At 47.7% G+C, this 16877-nt stretch overlaps 1 protein-coding gene across 7 annotated transcripts in view; it reads right to left on the reverse strand.

Annotated features, from left to right (window-relative positions):
• The window catches only part of MPND (MPN domain containing), a 51911-nt gene that overhangs the window by 16627 nt on the left and 18407 nt on the right, over window positions 1-16877 (reverse strand). For all 7 annotated transcript variants that reach the window (XR_004540471.1, XR_004540470.1, XR_004540469.1 and 4 more), the window contains exons 7-9: window positions 15400-15472; window positions 8410-8486; window positions 1465-1633 (exon numbers count right to left, since the gene is read on the reverse strand). Coding sequence is in view for 3 of the 7 variants with exons in the window: in XM_033956872.1 (XP_033812763.1) it covers window positions 1465-1633; window positions 8410-8486; window positions 15400-15472 (319 nt within the window). In the remaining 4 variants the exon portion in view is untranslated. The remainder of the gene's footprint in view (window positions 1-1464; window positions 1634-8409; window positions 8487-15399; window positions 15473-16877) is intronic.

Below are 16877 nucleotides of genomic sequence, written 5' to 3' on the forward strand. Positions count from 1 at the left end.
ATTAATTAAAGCTTTAATACAACTAAAAACCACCCTCCTTTCCCCTAATTATAAATATACTTTCAGTGTAAAAAGGCGTCTAATCATTACAATAGTTTATCAATGGCCCCCAAATCTTTTTAAAATTATTATAATTCCCTTTTTGCATGGCAATCTATTTTATTTTCCGGTTTTAATCCAAAGTGTGAAGCTTCACGGTGCCCCCGAGGGTCCCAGGATTTCTGGAACAGTTCTGTCTGGGAGAAGATATAGCCTCTAGTTCAGAGAGCTAGAGCTGGAGGGGCAACCAATTTGTAGTTTTTGGTTGCTTGAGAGTTACTATAAAAATAGTTTTGTCTCCCTTCCCATCTCACTCTCCACCCCCACTTGTAGGTCCAGCATCAGTTCTTAACTTCTTTCTGGATAACTTTCTCTTCCTCCTTCTCCCCCCACTTATAGGTTTATAGATCCAGCATCCATCCATCTCTCCTGCACCCTGCTAGACCCTGCCCCCCCCACACATTTAGATCCACCTCACCCTATCTGTCCTCCCTCCCTCCCACTGAATGTCTGGCCTCCTGGACCCCCCTCAACCAGTCAGCAGAGAGAGTACTGTAAGCAGGCTGCTTGTGGCCAACCCTGGCAGGGCCTTTCATCTGCCGCATCAGAAGTGATGCGTCAAAGGAAAGGCCCTGCCAGGGCTCACCATGAGCAGCCTGTTTTCAGCACAGCCTATGCTGACTGGCTGCTGTTGCTGCTTTGGGTAAGGGAGGGAGGGTGAGAGGGAGGTTTACAGCTCAGGACTGCTATCGATGCTTCAGAAGGAAGGAGGGTTGCAGTTTAGGACTACTGTCGCTGCTTTGGGGCTGAGGAAGGGGGATTCATGGCTCAGGACCACTGCCGCTGCTTCAGGGATGGAGGGAGGGGGTTCATAGCTCAGAGCCACTGCTGCTACTGTTACTTTGGGACTGGAGGGAGGGGTTCATGGCTCAGGACCACTACCACTGCTGCTAAGGGGATGATTTTAATTATTTTTTTAGCCAGCGATGTTTTTTTGCCAGTTCAGTGAGAGTGTCCAGTTGCTTGAGTACTGGTTAATCAGGATTCTACTGTATTTTTTAATGGGGTTTAATTAATTGTCTTTATTGCAAAGCAGAAAAGACTTGACTTGGTCGGTGAGTTTCCTGTTATTTCTCCTCTTTTAGGGGTAATCAACTGCTTTGGTACAAACTAACATGGTATGAACTAACACAAGGAGGCGGAGCTGAAAAGCTATAGATGATTCCTTCTGCAAAAACTCACAGATAGAGGTAAATAGCCTACTGGTCAAGACCCCAGTTCCTTTATACTGGAAAGAAGAATATTGAGGTAAGAACCTAATCTTCCCTTTTCTCCTCTTGGGAAAAGAGGCATCTCATTTGTTAGCTAACTGTTTAGTCAGAAAATATTGTAGAACAGAAGCAAATACCCCTGTTGGTTTCTTACCACAGATGAGTGCCAGGCAGGGCTGGAAGCTGTTGTTACTACCTTGCAGTTTTAGCTGGTAATCCATCTGCAAGTCAATGTCCTGCAAGGATGGTGCAGCAGGGCTAAAAGGATGGCTGTGATACCAACCCACCAGTGAGAGGCCTCGGAGAAGTAGGTTCTGGCATATCTGAATGAGAGAAAGGCAGGATAATAAAATGAAACCTATTTCATCCTGCTTTAAACTTTGGGCGAGCATCCCTAAGTCTCATGTCCAACCATTTTTTCACATCTCTAGAAATGATCTGGCCCTGTAAATACAGCACTTTAACAACCTAATCAGTAAAAGAGGAATGAACAAAAGAAGGAGAAATTAGGTTCTTACCTGCTAATTTACTTTCTTTTAGCTTCTCCAGACCAGTAGAGATTAATCTTTACAAATGGGTATATATCCAATCATGACCAGCAGGTGGAGACTGAAAACAAAACTGTGGGACAGTATATAATATACTCCCTTCTCTATTTACCTCAGTCTGCCGAATAGCCAAGCAGAACCAAGAACTGGAAAACAGAAAGAAAACAATACTCCGAACAGGAGTAACAACTAACATACCCAAGTGCTGTTGGAAAATGCAGAGGAGAAATACCCGAAGGAAAATGTCCCCACAGCTCACCAGCTAAGCCAGCCGAGCCACAGCCACTGTTCTTCAATTCTCCCCGGCCCTAGAAAAATACTAGAACCCACAGCAAAAAACAAAAACTGCCCGCGAAACAGCCCCAACAACAACAACAACAGACAGGGTGGGGACCTCTACTGGTCTGGAGAAGCTAAAAGAAAGTAAATTAGCAGGTAAGAACCTAATTTCTCCTTCTTTAGCACTCTCCAGACCAGTAGAGGTTAATCTTTACAAATGGGACGTACCAAAGCAGTCCCTCTCACGGGCGGGACACCCGAAGGGCCGATACCAGAACACGCTCACCGAACACCGCGTCCCGACGCGCCTGAACATCTACCCGATCATGTCTAACAAAGGAATGCAAGGAGGACCAAACCGCAGCCTTACAAATATCCACTGGAGGCACGAGCGACGACTCAGCCCAAGAAGCTGCCTGACCCCGAGTGGAATGAGCCTTGAGAAACTCCGGAACAGGCTTCTGTCTCAGAAGATAAGCGGAAGCAATCGTCTCCTTGATCCAGCGCGCAATAGTAGCCTTAGAAGCGCCAGCCCCCCGACGAGGACCCGCCAGAAGGACAAAGAGATGATCGGATTTCCGGAATTCCCGGGTCCGCTGCACATAAGAGCGGAGGACCCGACCGACATCCAACTTGCGCAGCTGCCGTTGCTCAGAAGAGCCCTCCCGACTACCCAAGACCAGGAGAACCACCGATTGATTGACATGAAAAGGAGAAACTACTTTCGGCAGAAAGGAAGGAACAGGCCGCAAGACAACCCGCTCCCTAGAAAACTCCAAGAAGGGAGCCCTACAAGAGAAAGCCTGAAGCTCCGAAACACGCCTAGCGGAAGTAATGGCCACCAAAAAGACCGCCTTCAGAGTAAGGTCCTTCAAAGAACAGCCATTCAACGGCTCGAAAGGCGGGCGCACCAAAACAGAGAGAACCAGATTGAGATCCCAAGAGGGAACAGAGGGCCGTAGGGGAGGCTGTAGGGGAGTTGCTCAAACTTGGCCGCCCGCAAAAAGCGAATCACATCAGGAATGGCCGACAAACGCTGACCTGTCTCCAACCCTCGAAAAGCCGACAGGGCCGCAAGTTGAACCCGGAGAGAAGACCAAGCCAGGCCTCTATCCAGGCCATCCTGCAAGAACTCTAGAATGTTAGGCAGGGAAGCGCGAAAAGAGACCACTCCCCGCGCCTGGCACCACCCCTCAAAGAGACGCCAAACCCGCACATAAGCCCGAGAGGTAGAAAGCCTCCGGGACCCCAAGAGTGTAGAGATCACCTTATCTGAATATCCCTTCTTACTAAGGCGACCCCTTTCAAGAGCCAAGCTGTAAGACAGAAGGGAGACGGGTCGAACATGGGAATGGGACCCTGCGTCAGAAGATCGTCCAAGAGAGGCAGAGTTAGAGGATCCACCACCAGATGCCTCACCAGATTCGCATACCACGGACGTCGAGGCCAATCTAGAGCCACCAGAACCACCAGACCCGGATGGTGAACAATGCAAAGAAGTACTCTGCCCACTAATGGCCAAGGAGGGAACACATACAACAGCCCCTCCGTTGGCCACGGTTGGACCAGAGCATCCAGACCCTCGGCCAGACTGTCCCTGCGACGACTGAAGAAGCGGGGCACTTTGACGTTGCCACTCGTGGCCATCAGGTCCATCAGGGGCTGCCCCCAAGCCTGCACTATCAACTGAAACGCCACGGCGCCGAGACACCACTCTCCTGGATCCAGGAAGTGACGACTGAGGAAGTCCGCCTGAACATTTTCTATCCCGGCTATGTGAGAGGCCGAGAGGTCCAGAAGATGGGCCTCCGCCCAAACCATGAGCCGAGCCGCCTCCTGCGCCACCTGAGTGCTCTTGGTGCCTCCCTGACGATTGACATAAGCCACCGCCATGGCATTGTCCGACAGGACTCTGACCGACTTGCCCAACAAAAGGGAGCGGAAAGCTAACAGCGCCAGATGGACCGCTCTGGTCTCCAACACGTTGATCGACCAGGAGGCCTCCTCCGTGGACCAGGTGCCCTGAGCTGGGTGACCCAAACACTGAGCCCCCCAACTGAGGAGACTCGCATCCGTAAGGAGCACTGTCCACTGCGGGAGATCCAGACCCACCCCCTGAACCAGGTGAGGGGTCCGGAGCCACCAACGCAGACTGCAGCGCGCCATGCCTCGCAGGGGGACAGGAACATCCAAACCGTGCCTCTGGTGTGACCACCTCCGGAGAAGAGGACACATGTGGGCCCGCGCCCACCTCACCACGTCCAGGGACGCCGCCATCGACCCCAAGACTTGGAGGAAATCTTGCGCCTGAGGACACCGGGACGCCAAAAGCAGGCGAATCTGAGATTGCAATTTGCTCACCCAGGCCTCTGGAAGGAAGACCTTCCCCAAGGAGGTGTCGAACAGAACCCCAAGGTACTCCAGACGCTGAGCCGGGACCAACCGACTCTTGGAAAGGTTGACCACCCAGCCCAGCGACCGGAGAAACTCCACCACCCGAGCCGTAACCCGGGAGCTCTCCTGCAACGACTTTGCCCGAATCAACCAGTCGTCCAGGTAGGGGTGCACCAGAATGCCCTCCGAGCGCAAGGCCGCCGCGATGACCACCATCACCTTGGTGAACGTCCGGGGAGCCGTGGCCAGACCAAAGGAAAGCGCACAGAACTGATAGTGCCGACCCAAGATCGCAAAGCGAAGGAAGCGCTGATGAGAGGCCCGAATGGGAACATACAAGTAGGCCTCCGTCAGATCGAGAGAAGTGAGAAACTCCCCCGGCTGAACCGCCAGAATGACCGACCGCAGAGTTTCCATGCGAAAAGAGGGAATCTTGAGAGCCCTGTTGACCCCTTTCAAATCCAGGATGGGCCGAAAGGTCCCCTCCTTCTTGGGCACCACAAAGTAAATGGAGTACCTGCCAATGCCCCACTCCGGAGGGGGCACTGGAACAACTGCCTTGAGATCTAGCAAGCGCTGAAGGGTCTGGCGAAAAGCCTGCGTCTTCCAAGGAGTCTGACATGGAGAGGCTAGGAAAACGTCCGGCAGAGAGCGGGCGAACTCCAGGGCATAACCGTCCTGCACCACCTCCAGGACCCACTGATCGGACGTGATCTCGGCCCATTTGGGGAAAAATTCGCGCAGCTGGGCCCCCACCGGAACCAAAGGGGGCGCCGGCAAGGAGTCATTGTGCAGGACGGGAAGCGGGGGAACCGGCGGAGAGATTCCCTGCCCCCCGACGGGCCCCCCGAAAGGGCTGCATGCGCTGGAAGAACCGACCCCGGGAAAACCCTGGAGCCGGGAAAGAAGCAGCCCCACGCCCAGGGCGATACTTGCGAAACTCCCGCAAACGCCCCCAGGCAGCGCCACCCCGAGACGCAGGGCGGGCACGGTCCTCAGACAGACGGGGCACCTTTGAGTCCGTCAGAGTCTGAATCAACTTATCCAATTCTTCCCCAAACAAAAAAGACCCCCGGAAGGGAAATTTAGTAAGCTTAGCTTTGGACGCAGCATCCGCCGACCAAGCGCGCAGCCACAAAATATGCCGCGCGGCCACGCCAAAGGCCATAGACTTAGCCAAGATCCGCACCAAGTCATAAAGAGCATCTGAGAGGAACGAGGCAGCCATCTCAATCTTCGCCACCTCCTGATCCACCAAAGACCAGTCATCAGACTCCTGATCCAGGACACGCTCAGCCCACCGAAACACGGCGCGAGTGACCAGCCCCCCACAAATAGCCGCCTGGACCCCAAAGGCAGAGACCTGAAAATTTTGCTTAAGAATGTTCTCCAACTTGCGCTCCTCAGAGTCCCGCAAGGCAGAACCGCCCTCAACAGGCACGGTATGCCGCTTAGAAATCGCCGAGATCACCGCGTCTACGACTGGCAATGTTAAAGTAGCCCGATCCCCCTCTGGGATGGGATACAAACGAGCCATGACGCGCGCCAAACGAAACGGCGCCTCCGGCGTTTTCCACTGTTCCAGTATAATATCCCGAATATCCTGATGCATAGGAAAAGAGCGGGAAACAGTACAGATCCCCCGTAGCAGAGGGTCCCCCACACGCGGAGTCTCCGGCGGCGCATCCTCAAAACGCAACACCGAAGAAACCTGTTGAATCAGGTCCGGCAGCTCATCTCTCTAAAAAGACGCACCACGGACGCCTCTTCGCCGGAGGACGGGAAACCCGACAACCCGCCGCCAGCAGCCATCCCCTCGAGAGGGTCCTGGAAATCCTCAGAAGGGTCCAGGTCCTCATCCAGACCGGCACGCTCCTCCGACCATAAATCCTCGTCCCACGACACCCACGGACGCTTGGACAAGGGAGGAGGAGGAGGGGACGAAACAACAGACGAGAGAGGCAAAGCCGCAGGGAGCGCGGAGGAAACCCCACTCCCCGAAACCCCCTGAGCGCATCCGGGACCCCCAGCCGCCTGAAAATAGGCTCTGCACAAAGAAAAAAAGAAATCAGGGGAAAAACCCCCCGAGGGTCCCAAGGGACTCCCAGCCACAGCAGGGGACCCAGCAGAAACCTGCCCCTGTTTTTCCAATACAGGGGGAAGGTCACCTGAGGTGGAAGACAAAATAGAGGGGCCAGACTGAGAAGATGGCGACTTTCCCGCCAAAAATGCTCCCTCCATAGCCTGTAGCGGCTGAGAAGCCTGAACAGTCCCAGCCGCTAAAACAGGCAAGTCGGCATCAGCTGTCAAAACATCAGCTGAGAGGGAATCCCCAACAACCCGACCGTCAGCGGCTCGGGGAATCCCTCCGTGGGCGGTTGGGGAAGACCGGGCTTCCCCACTGCTCCCAGCCGACTCGCAAGGTACCATCGGCGGGGAGCTCTGGGCGCCTGCAGCCGCTGCCGACGGAGCTCCTCCACCGCACCGGCCTGAACACCGCTTGCACAGGCTGGCCGTGAGTGCCTCGCGCCTGGAGCACAATGAGCACTTTTTCCCTTTAGAAGTGCTTATTGCTCCATACACGACCTAGCTATAAAAAAGTGCCGGTTAGATGAAAAAATACAGTAAAATACAGTTTTCTTAAAGGGAAACAACCCTCCAGACCAGCACTACCTCAGGATTTTTTGTGTTTTTTTTTACAGAACAGACTCCACAGGCTCTCGAAGCAATATGCCTTGCTTGATTTAGGGGGCAAGGCTTACTGCTGAGGCTCCTCTAGAAAAATGTGGGGAAGTGGAGGAAGTGGGGGGAGGGACCCCGCTCGAGACCCGCCGTGTTTGACACCCCCGAGGTCGGACGAACCCCCAAACAGGGCCCGCCCAAGCTCCGTCCGGCCAAAAACAGGTACTATAAACCCCCTAAACAAATTCCAACAGCCCTACCAAGGGAGATGGGTACAGATCACATCAACACCTGCTGGATTCTGAAAGAAGACTGAGATAAATAGAGAAGGGAGTATATTATATACTGTCCCACAGTTTTGTTTTCAGTCTCCACCTGCTGGTCATGATTGGATATATACCCATTTGTAAAGATTAACCTCTACTGGTCTGGAGAGTGCTAAAGAATAATGGTTTCTGGTTCAGGTTCTGCAAATATCTATGAGGGCTGCTTGAAAAGTAATAAGACTTCTTCTGTTTATCTTTCCAAATAGACATGGCAATGCTGTGCTGGTTCTTGTGAAGCTCATACATCTGAACCAGAAGTTGAACTACCAGTCTTCATTGTTGGGTCACAGTGAGAGACTTTGTACATTTTGTCATGACAGATAATGAAAATGTGTCTATGAGAGTACACCAGAGGTGTGTGATTGGATTTTGTGTTAAACTTGGAAAGAGCAGTAATGAAATTCTTGAAATTCTCAACTTTGAAAAAACAACTGTGTGGAAAGAAGTTCTCTTCAGATGATGAAGTGAAAAATGCCACAGCTGCAGCACTAAAAGTGATGTTGCAAAACAGTCTACTGCATGTCTTTGAATCATTTTTTAAACGAGGCAAAAAATGTATTGAATGTGAAGGATGCTACTTTGAAAAAGAAAAATGTTCAAATCCTGTGGAGTCATATGATTCTGAATTTTAAAAAAACAGTCTTATTACTTTTTAGTCAGTTCTCATATCAAAGCCACCCCCCCCCTAACACCAGAAGCTGCTTTGAATATTCCTATGGCAGGCTCGGCAATAAGACTAAGCTAACTAGGGGAGTTTCACCTATACACTCAATCACAGAGTTGCGGCCCCTCAGACTTGGTACAAAAGACTTGAACCTAGAGATCCCTGCATGTAAATACAAAATGTGAGACTCCTTACACCCACTTTACCTCCTCCTCAATAGCAGCTGCTGAATCTGCATCTCCCAAGCGTGTCCGACATGGAAAAGCTCGCAGGACCGTTAATACTGAAAGATGGAAAAAAAATCATGGAAGGAACCTTGGAAATCATTTCCCAAAGAAGAGTCAGGCACATTTTCCAAGGGCTTAATTCATTCTCCCCATAATATTTGAAGAATGAATTAGTGTCTAATTCTTTAGCATTCCTCTAGACCTATCCAGTGGATATATACACTCCTATTAGCAGAAGGAGAGTGAGAATCACTAACTTGAGATTCTATGTATGCACTTGCAGTCCAGATCTGATTAAGATCAGGTCAAGTAAAGGGGATTTTTCTCACGCTAGCAGCTGGAAGATGTTTCATCAGAAGAGTTGGGACTTCTTTAAAAAAAAATCTGGATCACAGGATCTTCAAGGCCATCAGGAGTGAGGTGGTTTCCAGCCCTTTCCCCACTCCCCCCCCAACACCATTCCTTTTTTTTTTTTTTTTGGTTCAATTTTGTGCTTCAACTTTTCTCTTTCTCAAGATGAAAGGGAATCCTTAACTGCCCACTAGGAATTCAAGTGGCAGCAAACAATAATAAAAAAAAATTATAAAACCCTCATAAATGGCTGAAATTTACCTATACTACACTTGAGTTGCCCTATGAGTGGTATCCCGGTGGAGAGTCTTTGCTGTGGGGTCTTGCCACAAAGTGAAGCAGCTTAGTTGGGTGAGGAGAGGCGGCAGTGCAGTGCATTCTGTGGTACTCAAATACCTGAAGCTGACTTGCACAGTCTGTGTTTGTATATGGCCGTTTGGGGAAGGATGGGCTGGAGAGGGCTTCAATGGCTGGGAGGGTGTAGATGGGCTGGAGTAGGTTTTGACAGAGATTTCGGCAGTTGGAACCCAAGCACAGTACCGGATAGAGCGTTGGATTCTTGCCCAGAAATAGCTAAGAAGAAAAAATTTAAAAAATTTAAATTGAATCAGGTTGGGCAGACTGGATGGACCATTCGGGTCTTTATCTGCCATCATCTAGTATGTTACTATGGAGGATACAAAGAAAGGCTGGCAGTGCTGGAATTTCAGCAGCCATTGTAGTGGGAAGAGGCCAGTGGTGTACACTGAAGCTGTGAGCACTAGAACTAAGTATGAGCAAAAGAACCGAGGTGAAGCTAGGAACTGCAGTGCAGGAACATGGCAGACTTATAAGATGGCTGCAGACCAGTCTTTAGCAGGAACTGCAACTATCTTAGATAACTCCCAAACAGATGTCATATCTCCACATTTGCAGAGGCCCTGGGGCAGAGCAGCATAGCTGGTGAGAACTGGTGGTAAGGGGATGCGGGGGAGAGTCCAGAGGCTCCTAAATGCCCTAGGCTGGACTGGAAAGAGGAGCATTCTAATGGTTCCTTGGAGTTCCAGGAAACAGCCAAGAAGGACTTGGTACCTTGTTTTCCACATGGTGATCCTCAGGCTACAATGGGAACGATCCCTTAGTGGTACCAATCTTTCACAGAGGTAAGCTCCTAGAATTAATTTCTCAAATATCCAAAGTACTTAATCTGATGGAGAAGTGTCTGGAGGGAAATAGTTCTGGTTACAGGATCCCTTTCTGGGAGCAATTAGTAAACCCTAGAGGTTTTTCCCAATTAACAGGGCTGTCAAGGATGCGATTACAGCATAGTGGAAAGCCCAGGCATGAGCTTCAAGGTTGGCTGAGCCATGAGAAACTTCAGTTCCTCTAGAAGAGACAGAGCCTTTCAAGCTCCCTAAAGGTTGAAGGAATTATGTCTGCTGTGACAAAGCAGACCAGTATTCCCATAGAAGGAGGAGTGGCCCTGAAGATTCCCCAGGACTACTGGATGCACTCTTGAAGCAAGATTTTAATATCAGCTTTAGCCTTGCAGAATTCGATATGTAGTGGCTATGAGATGAGGGAATGTTTCTAGGTGGGCTGTACAGGAAAATTCCAGAGCAGGGAAACCATAGGTCAGCAGAATTGTAATAGGCTCAGCCTTCCTAGCAGATACCTGCTATGATTTTATTAGGGCTTCAGCCAGGAATATGGATCTACCGGTAGCCACTCATAGGTCCCTGTGGCTTCACAGTTAGGCAGTGGGTGTAGCTTTGAAGAACAGACTTAGTAAGCTTCTCTTCAGGGGAATATTATTGCTTGATGAGGAGTTTGATGTTAATTAAGAGTTTAGGTAAATCCAAGGTGTTTTGACTGCCAGAAGACAAGCTGAAAGAGAACAATCATTTTTCGGTCCGGGATTAGGAGCAGCATGCAAGGCATTTCCTTCTGGAAAGTCTAAGTGGAATGCAACATCCAGGTTAGGGGAAAAGGGCCAAACCTTTCAAGGTGGCTGAAGATCCAGATGGGAGTCAGGGACACCTGTGTCAGGACAGGGTCCCCCAGTGAGGTTTTCGTAACCCATGATAACAGTAGGAGGCTAGTTGAGAAGATTTGATTCTGGAGCTTATATGTGACAAGTGCACAATGGAATTTGCCCAGTTTCATAGAGTCGCCCTACCTCTCCCTCTCAAAAGAGAAGTGTAATCAAGAATACTCTTCAGAGGCTGGTGGAACTCTAAGTGTTGGTTCCTGTCCCACCACAAGGGCAGGGAAAGGAAGGCACTTTCCAGTCAGCCCATTCTAGATCTCAAGAGGGTCAACAGGGTCTTAAAAGTGCCCAGTTTTCATATGAAGATTCTCCACTCAGTCACAAAGAGTTTTTGACATCTGTGGATCTGAAAGAGACATATCTTTACATTCTGGTTCAGCGGAGTCATCAGTGGTTCCTTCGCTTTGTGATTCCAGGGCAGCAATTTTGTGCTCCTCCTTTTAATCTTACAAAAACACCTTATACCTTTCCCAAAATCACAGTGATGGTGGCGGTGGCAGTACTGTACAAAGAGGGTATTTTGGTAAGCCAATATTTGGACAACTGGTGGATCCATACAAAGTTGTTTCTGGAAAGCAAGAGTCATAAACAAGTGGCTCTGAGAGGAATTAAGTTGAGTGGTGAACATAGACAACAGCAATTAGCAGCCATCACAGCGGATAGAGTACCTAGGAGTGTGATTTGACATGAATCTGAGATGAGTGCTGCTAGCAAAGGAGGTAGCACTGAAGTTGCAAGCACAGTTGAGAAAGAGATAAAAGACTTGGAATTACCTTCAAGTTCTAGGCTCCACAATAACCATACTTGGGCCACAACACATGAGACCTCTGCAGAGTATCTCTGTCCTGTTCATCACCACTGGTTCAGGAGCTAGAAGCACATCTGTTGTTTCCAAAGTATGCAGTCTGGAGTGGTAGTTACACAGTCACAATCTGGAGATGGATGAGTCTGGAGACTCCTGCGTGGACAGTGGTAACCATAGATACCAATCTAAAGGGCTGGGGAGCCCATTGTGTGGGGCAAGTGATGCAAGGTTGATGGTCATCAGAGCAGACAGCATGGTCTATCAACTGGCTAGAGACAAGAGTGATTTGCTTGGCTTTGAAGGCATTGGGTCTCTGATTCAAGGCAAGGCAAGAGAGTGATGTTTTACAGGACCCGAGGCAACATGGATTCACTAGAGGTAGATCTTGTTAGACATATCTTATCAATTTCTTTGACTGGGTGACCAGACAATTGGATAGAGGGAGTATGCTAGATGTGGTGTATTTAGATTTTAGCAAAGCTTTTGACAGTATTCCCTTTTCTGCCATCATACTCTGTTTCTATCTAATAAATAAACTGGGTGCCCTTGGGATGGGCCCCAAAGTGACAGACTTGGTCAGGAACTGGTAGAATAGAAGGCAACAGAGGGTAGTGCATGATTCTCAGTACCCATCTGCTGGTAGGAATGTATATACCTGCATGTCTGGAAAGATAGTTGTAAAGAAAATTAGCAATAATGTCTAATTTCTCCATCTCTTAAGGGCAAGCCTAAGAAAATCCAAGGGCACTTGGAAACTGCCTTGCTCCCAGCATCCATGTGCTAAATAACATCCCATCAAATTACTTTAAATGGTCAACTTTACAACCACGTAAAATGAATAATGTCACTAAATGTAGTTCTACAATTTTGGCTTAAAAATAGTGAATTAGGCCTTCTGATCCTGGAGCACTACTCCCATTTCCTTTCCTGGGAATTAAAGCTGGTGCTACTAAAAGGTGGAATCTACTTTGTAGTAGAGTCTCATGCCAGCTGAGCATGGGAAGGGGATGAGGGTTCAAGAAACTTGAATTGCACATGTATAGATGCAATGGGTATGGCTTAGTACCAATGTGTTGCTTCATAGGTTCTATTAAAAAATCCTGCTATTCTATGTCAAAAGAGACAATGTAAACACATCTATGTATGGAAATCCAAATTATTGTGCTTTTCAACATATTACTAACAATTGGAAAGATCATAGCAGACTTAACTTTAATTTTTGGTGGAATTCGCTTTGTCATTTATATAACATGGAACGTTCAATAGCGGTACAAAATGGAAATTATAAAAGTTTTATTAAAATATGGGAGCCATTAACATTGGCAAAAACCATTAAGGAAGGGGACAAATCCTTCTTCAGGTATATTAGTGATAGGAAAAGGAATACGGAAGGGATAGTACGCCTTAGAAGACCGGACGGAAACTACGCGGTAGCGGATTCCGAAAAAGCCGAACTACTAAATGAATACTTCTGCTCAGTCTTCACCTGCGTGGCACCGGGACACGGACCACAGTTGAAGATAAAACAAAACGTGGAAGACCCATTTCAGAATTTTGAGTTCACACCTAGAGACGTCTACAGCGAACTGACAAGGCTCAAGGTAAACAAGGCCATGGGACCGGACAATCTACACCCAAGAGTGCTCAGAGAATTGAGAGATGTTCTGGCGGAACCGTTGGCCGTGCTCTTCAATCTCTCACTAAGTACCGGGAAAGTTCCTTTGGACTTGGATACAGCTAACGTCGTTCCTCTGCATAAAAAGGGTTGCAAGGCAGAGGCTGCGAACTATAGACCGGTGAGTCTCACTTCAATAGTGTGTAAACTCATGGAAACACTAATTAAGCATAAATTAGATATGATCTTGAATGAGGGGAATCTCCGGGATCCCAGTCAACATGGATTCATCAAGGGTAGGTCCTGCCAGTCCAATCTCATCAGCTTCTTTGACTGGGTAACAAGAAGGCTGGACTTGGGAGAGTCCTTGGATGTCGTATACCTAGACTTCAGCAAGGCTTTTGACAGTGTCCCACACTGCAGGCTGCTGAACAAGATGGAATCGATGGGGTTAGGAGAGACACTAACTGCATGGGTTAAAGATTGGCTAAGTGGCAGACTCCAGAGTGGTAGTTAATGGTACCCTCTCTAAAACATCGGAGGTGACCAGCGGAGTGCCGCAGGGCTCAGTCCTGGGCCCACTCCTCTTCAACATATTCATTGGGGATCTGACTCAAGGGCTTCAAGGCAAGGTAACCTTATTCGCTGATGACGCCAAACTATGCAATATAGTAAGCGACTGCAATCTACATTACCTGCGTACATTAGAAAGTTGGTCCTCGACCTGGCAGTTGGGCTTCAACGCCAAGAAATGTAAGATCATGCATCTCGGAAACGGAAATCCATGCAGAGCTTACACCTTGAATGGAGAAACCTTATCCAAAACTACAGCAGAACGAGATTTAGGAGTAATCATCAGTGCAGACATGAAAACTGCCACTCAAGTGGAGAAGGCTTCATCTAAGGCACGGCAAATGATAGGTTGTATCAAGAGGAGCTTCGTCAGCAGGAAGCCTGAAGTCATAATGCCGTTGTACAGAGCCATGATGAGACCTCATCTGGAATACTGTGTGCAATTCTGGAGGCCACACTACCGTAAAGATGTGCTCAGAATTGAGTTGGTTCAGCGGATGGCCACCAGGATGGTCTCGGGGCTAAAGGGTCTCTCGTACGAAGAAAGACTGAACAAATTGCAGCTCTACACTCTCGAAGAACGTAGGGAGAGGGGAGACATGATTGAGACATTTAAGTACATTACGGGACGTGTCGAGGTGGAAGATATCTTTCTTCTCAAAGGACCCTCGACAACAAGAGGACATCCACTCAAACTCAGGGGAGGGAAGTTTCGTGGAGACACCAGGAAGTACTTCTTCACGGAAAGAATGATTGAGCATTGGAACAAGCTTCCAGTGCAGGTGATCAAAGCCAGCAGCATCCCAGACTTCAAGAATAAATGGGATACCTATGTGGGGTCCCTACAAGGGTCAAGAAAAGGAATAGGGTCACTAGGGTATAGACCTGAAAGAACGGGTCAATAGAATGGCAGTATAATTATAATCAAGGGGGTCAGTAGACTTAAAAGGGTGGGTCAATAGTGTAAGCAGACTTGATGGGCTATAGCCCTTATCTGCCGTCATCTTTCTATGTTTCTATGTTTGTAATGAATAGATACCATTTTTCTTTTGAAGATACACCATGTAAGGAAGGGAGGGGGGAGTGGTTGTTTGGATAAAATGTTGAAATAAAATTAATAATAGGGATGGAGGGAGGGGAGGGTAAGGATTTCATTTAAGTTAATAGAGGATAATGATAAGTTTTTCAAATGTTTAACTAAGTGTTGTTTCTTATAATTCTTGTACACTTTATGAGAGGGTAAAATGAATTAAGAAAAATAGTGTTGGTAGGGAGGGTGGGTTATGGGTTTATATATATATATATACAATTGTTATTGTCTTGATGGATTTATCAAGTGTTGTTTCTGAGACTATGTATGATTTTTCTTGTACACTTGTTGAATGATTAAAAAGGAATAAAGAATTGAAAAAAAAAATGATTGTGCTTACTTACTAATCTTATAATTTAAAATAAATTAGTAGCCCAAGGGAAAAAATGCTAATTTAAATTATAAGATCAGTAAGTAAGCAGTAACTAAGCAGTAAGTAAGCTGAATCATTCAGATTTCCATAGATAGATGTGCTTCATAGGTTCTGTCATGTGCTTAATACCTACATTGACTGCTGGTATCCCATCGACCTCCTAAGTACCCCACCACCTCGCTCCTTGTCAGGTGGCTGTGAAAGTCCTGAAGAAGAACAAAAAGATTCCAGTTGGATTAATGGTCTTGTTTTCTGTTCCCACTAAAAATGCTTCAGCCTTAAGACAGGAGAGCTTGATACTGCGAATGACATCATCAAACACCTTCACAAAGCTCAATCAGAAATAATATACCCCATTTTTTTGGGATGGGATACAGTACTTTAGAAAGTAGCCATTGCTTGCTTCCCAAGTGTTTATTCTAAAATGTACAGTACATTTCAACTGTTCAGTTTGAAATTCATTCATGAATCTTCCCTGTATCCCCCAAGCCAGTAATTTGTGACCTTTCCCAACATATGGCATCACATAGAATTTTAGCCAACTGGTTCATGCAGCACATGTGACCCCCTATGCCCAGTACATGTGTTATCAATGCTGACACCTACTTACATGACAGCCTCCACCAGAGAAACATACAGAAATTCAGCCCCATTCACCTTCATATTAAGATAACAGGAGTAGCTGAATATAATCACACTTTCCTTTGAATGACAAGAAAAGTCATACCCCCACCATAGGTGTACTATTTTATTAATAGCTTTTTGTCTGGTGTTATCAGACAAGAGAGATGTTGTCAGCCACTGAAATGGTCAAAGGTTAAGATGGTCAAGGAGACTCAGCAGTTAGGCAGCAAGATGTCAGGAAAGTATAGTTACTTACCGTAACAGGTGTTATCCAGGGACAGCAGGGAGATATTCTCACGTATGGGTGACGTCACTGACAGAGCCCTGGTATGGACCACTTTAAAAGTGCATCGCCACTTTAAGTCTTTAGAAAGTTTGCGATAGCCCGAACTACGTATGCTTGAGTGCCTTCCCGCCCAACGTAGGGCACGTGGTCCCTCAGTTAAGATAAGCCAGCTAAAAAGCCAACCCGGGGAGGTGGGTGGGTTGTGAGAATATCTGCCTGCTGTCCCTGGATAACACCTGTTACCTGTAATTGTGCTTTATCCCAGAACAAGCAGGCAGCATATTCTCATGTATGGGTGACCTCCAAGCTAATAGAAATGGGATAGTGGGAGTGTTGGCCTTAGGAAAATAAATTTTGTAATACAGATTGGCCGTCAGGAGAAAGATTCCAGACAATAGTGAGAAGTAAATGTATGAACTGAGGACCAGGTGGCAGCTTTACAGATTTCCTCAATGGGTGTAGATCTAAGGAAAGCCACAGAAGCTGCCATAGCTCTAATTTTGTGGGCTGTGACACGACTTTCCAGTGCCAATCCAGTCTGAGCATAACAGAACGAGATGCAGGCAGTCAGCCAGTTGAAAATCATTTTTTTAGAAACAGGATACCCCAACTTGTTTGGATCAAAAGAGATGAAAAGTTGGGGAGATGTTTGATGTGGCTTTGCCCAGTCAATGTAATAGGCCAAAGTTCGTTTACAATCC

This window comes from Geotrypetes seraphini, chromosome 8 (genome assembly GCF_902459505.1).
Source record: "Geotrypetes seraphini chromosome 8, aGeoSer1.1, whole genome shotgun sequence".
In the NCBI taxonomy this organism is placed as follows: Eukaryota; Metazoa; Chordata; class Amphibia; order Gymnophiona; family Dermophiidae; genus Geotrypetes; species Geotrypetes seraphini.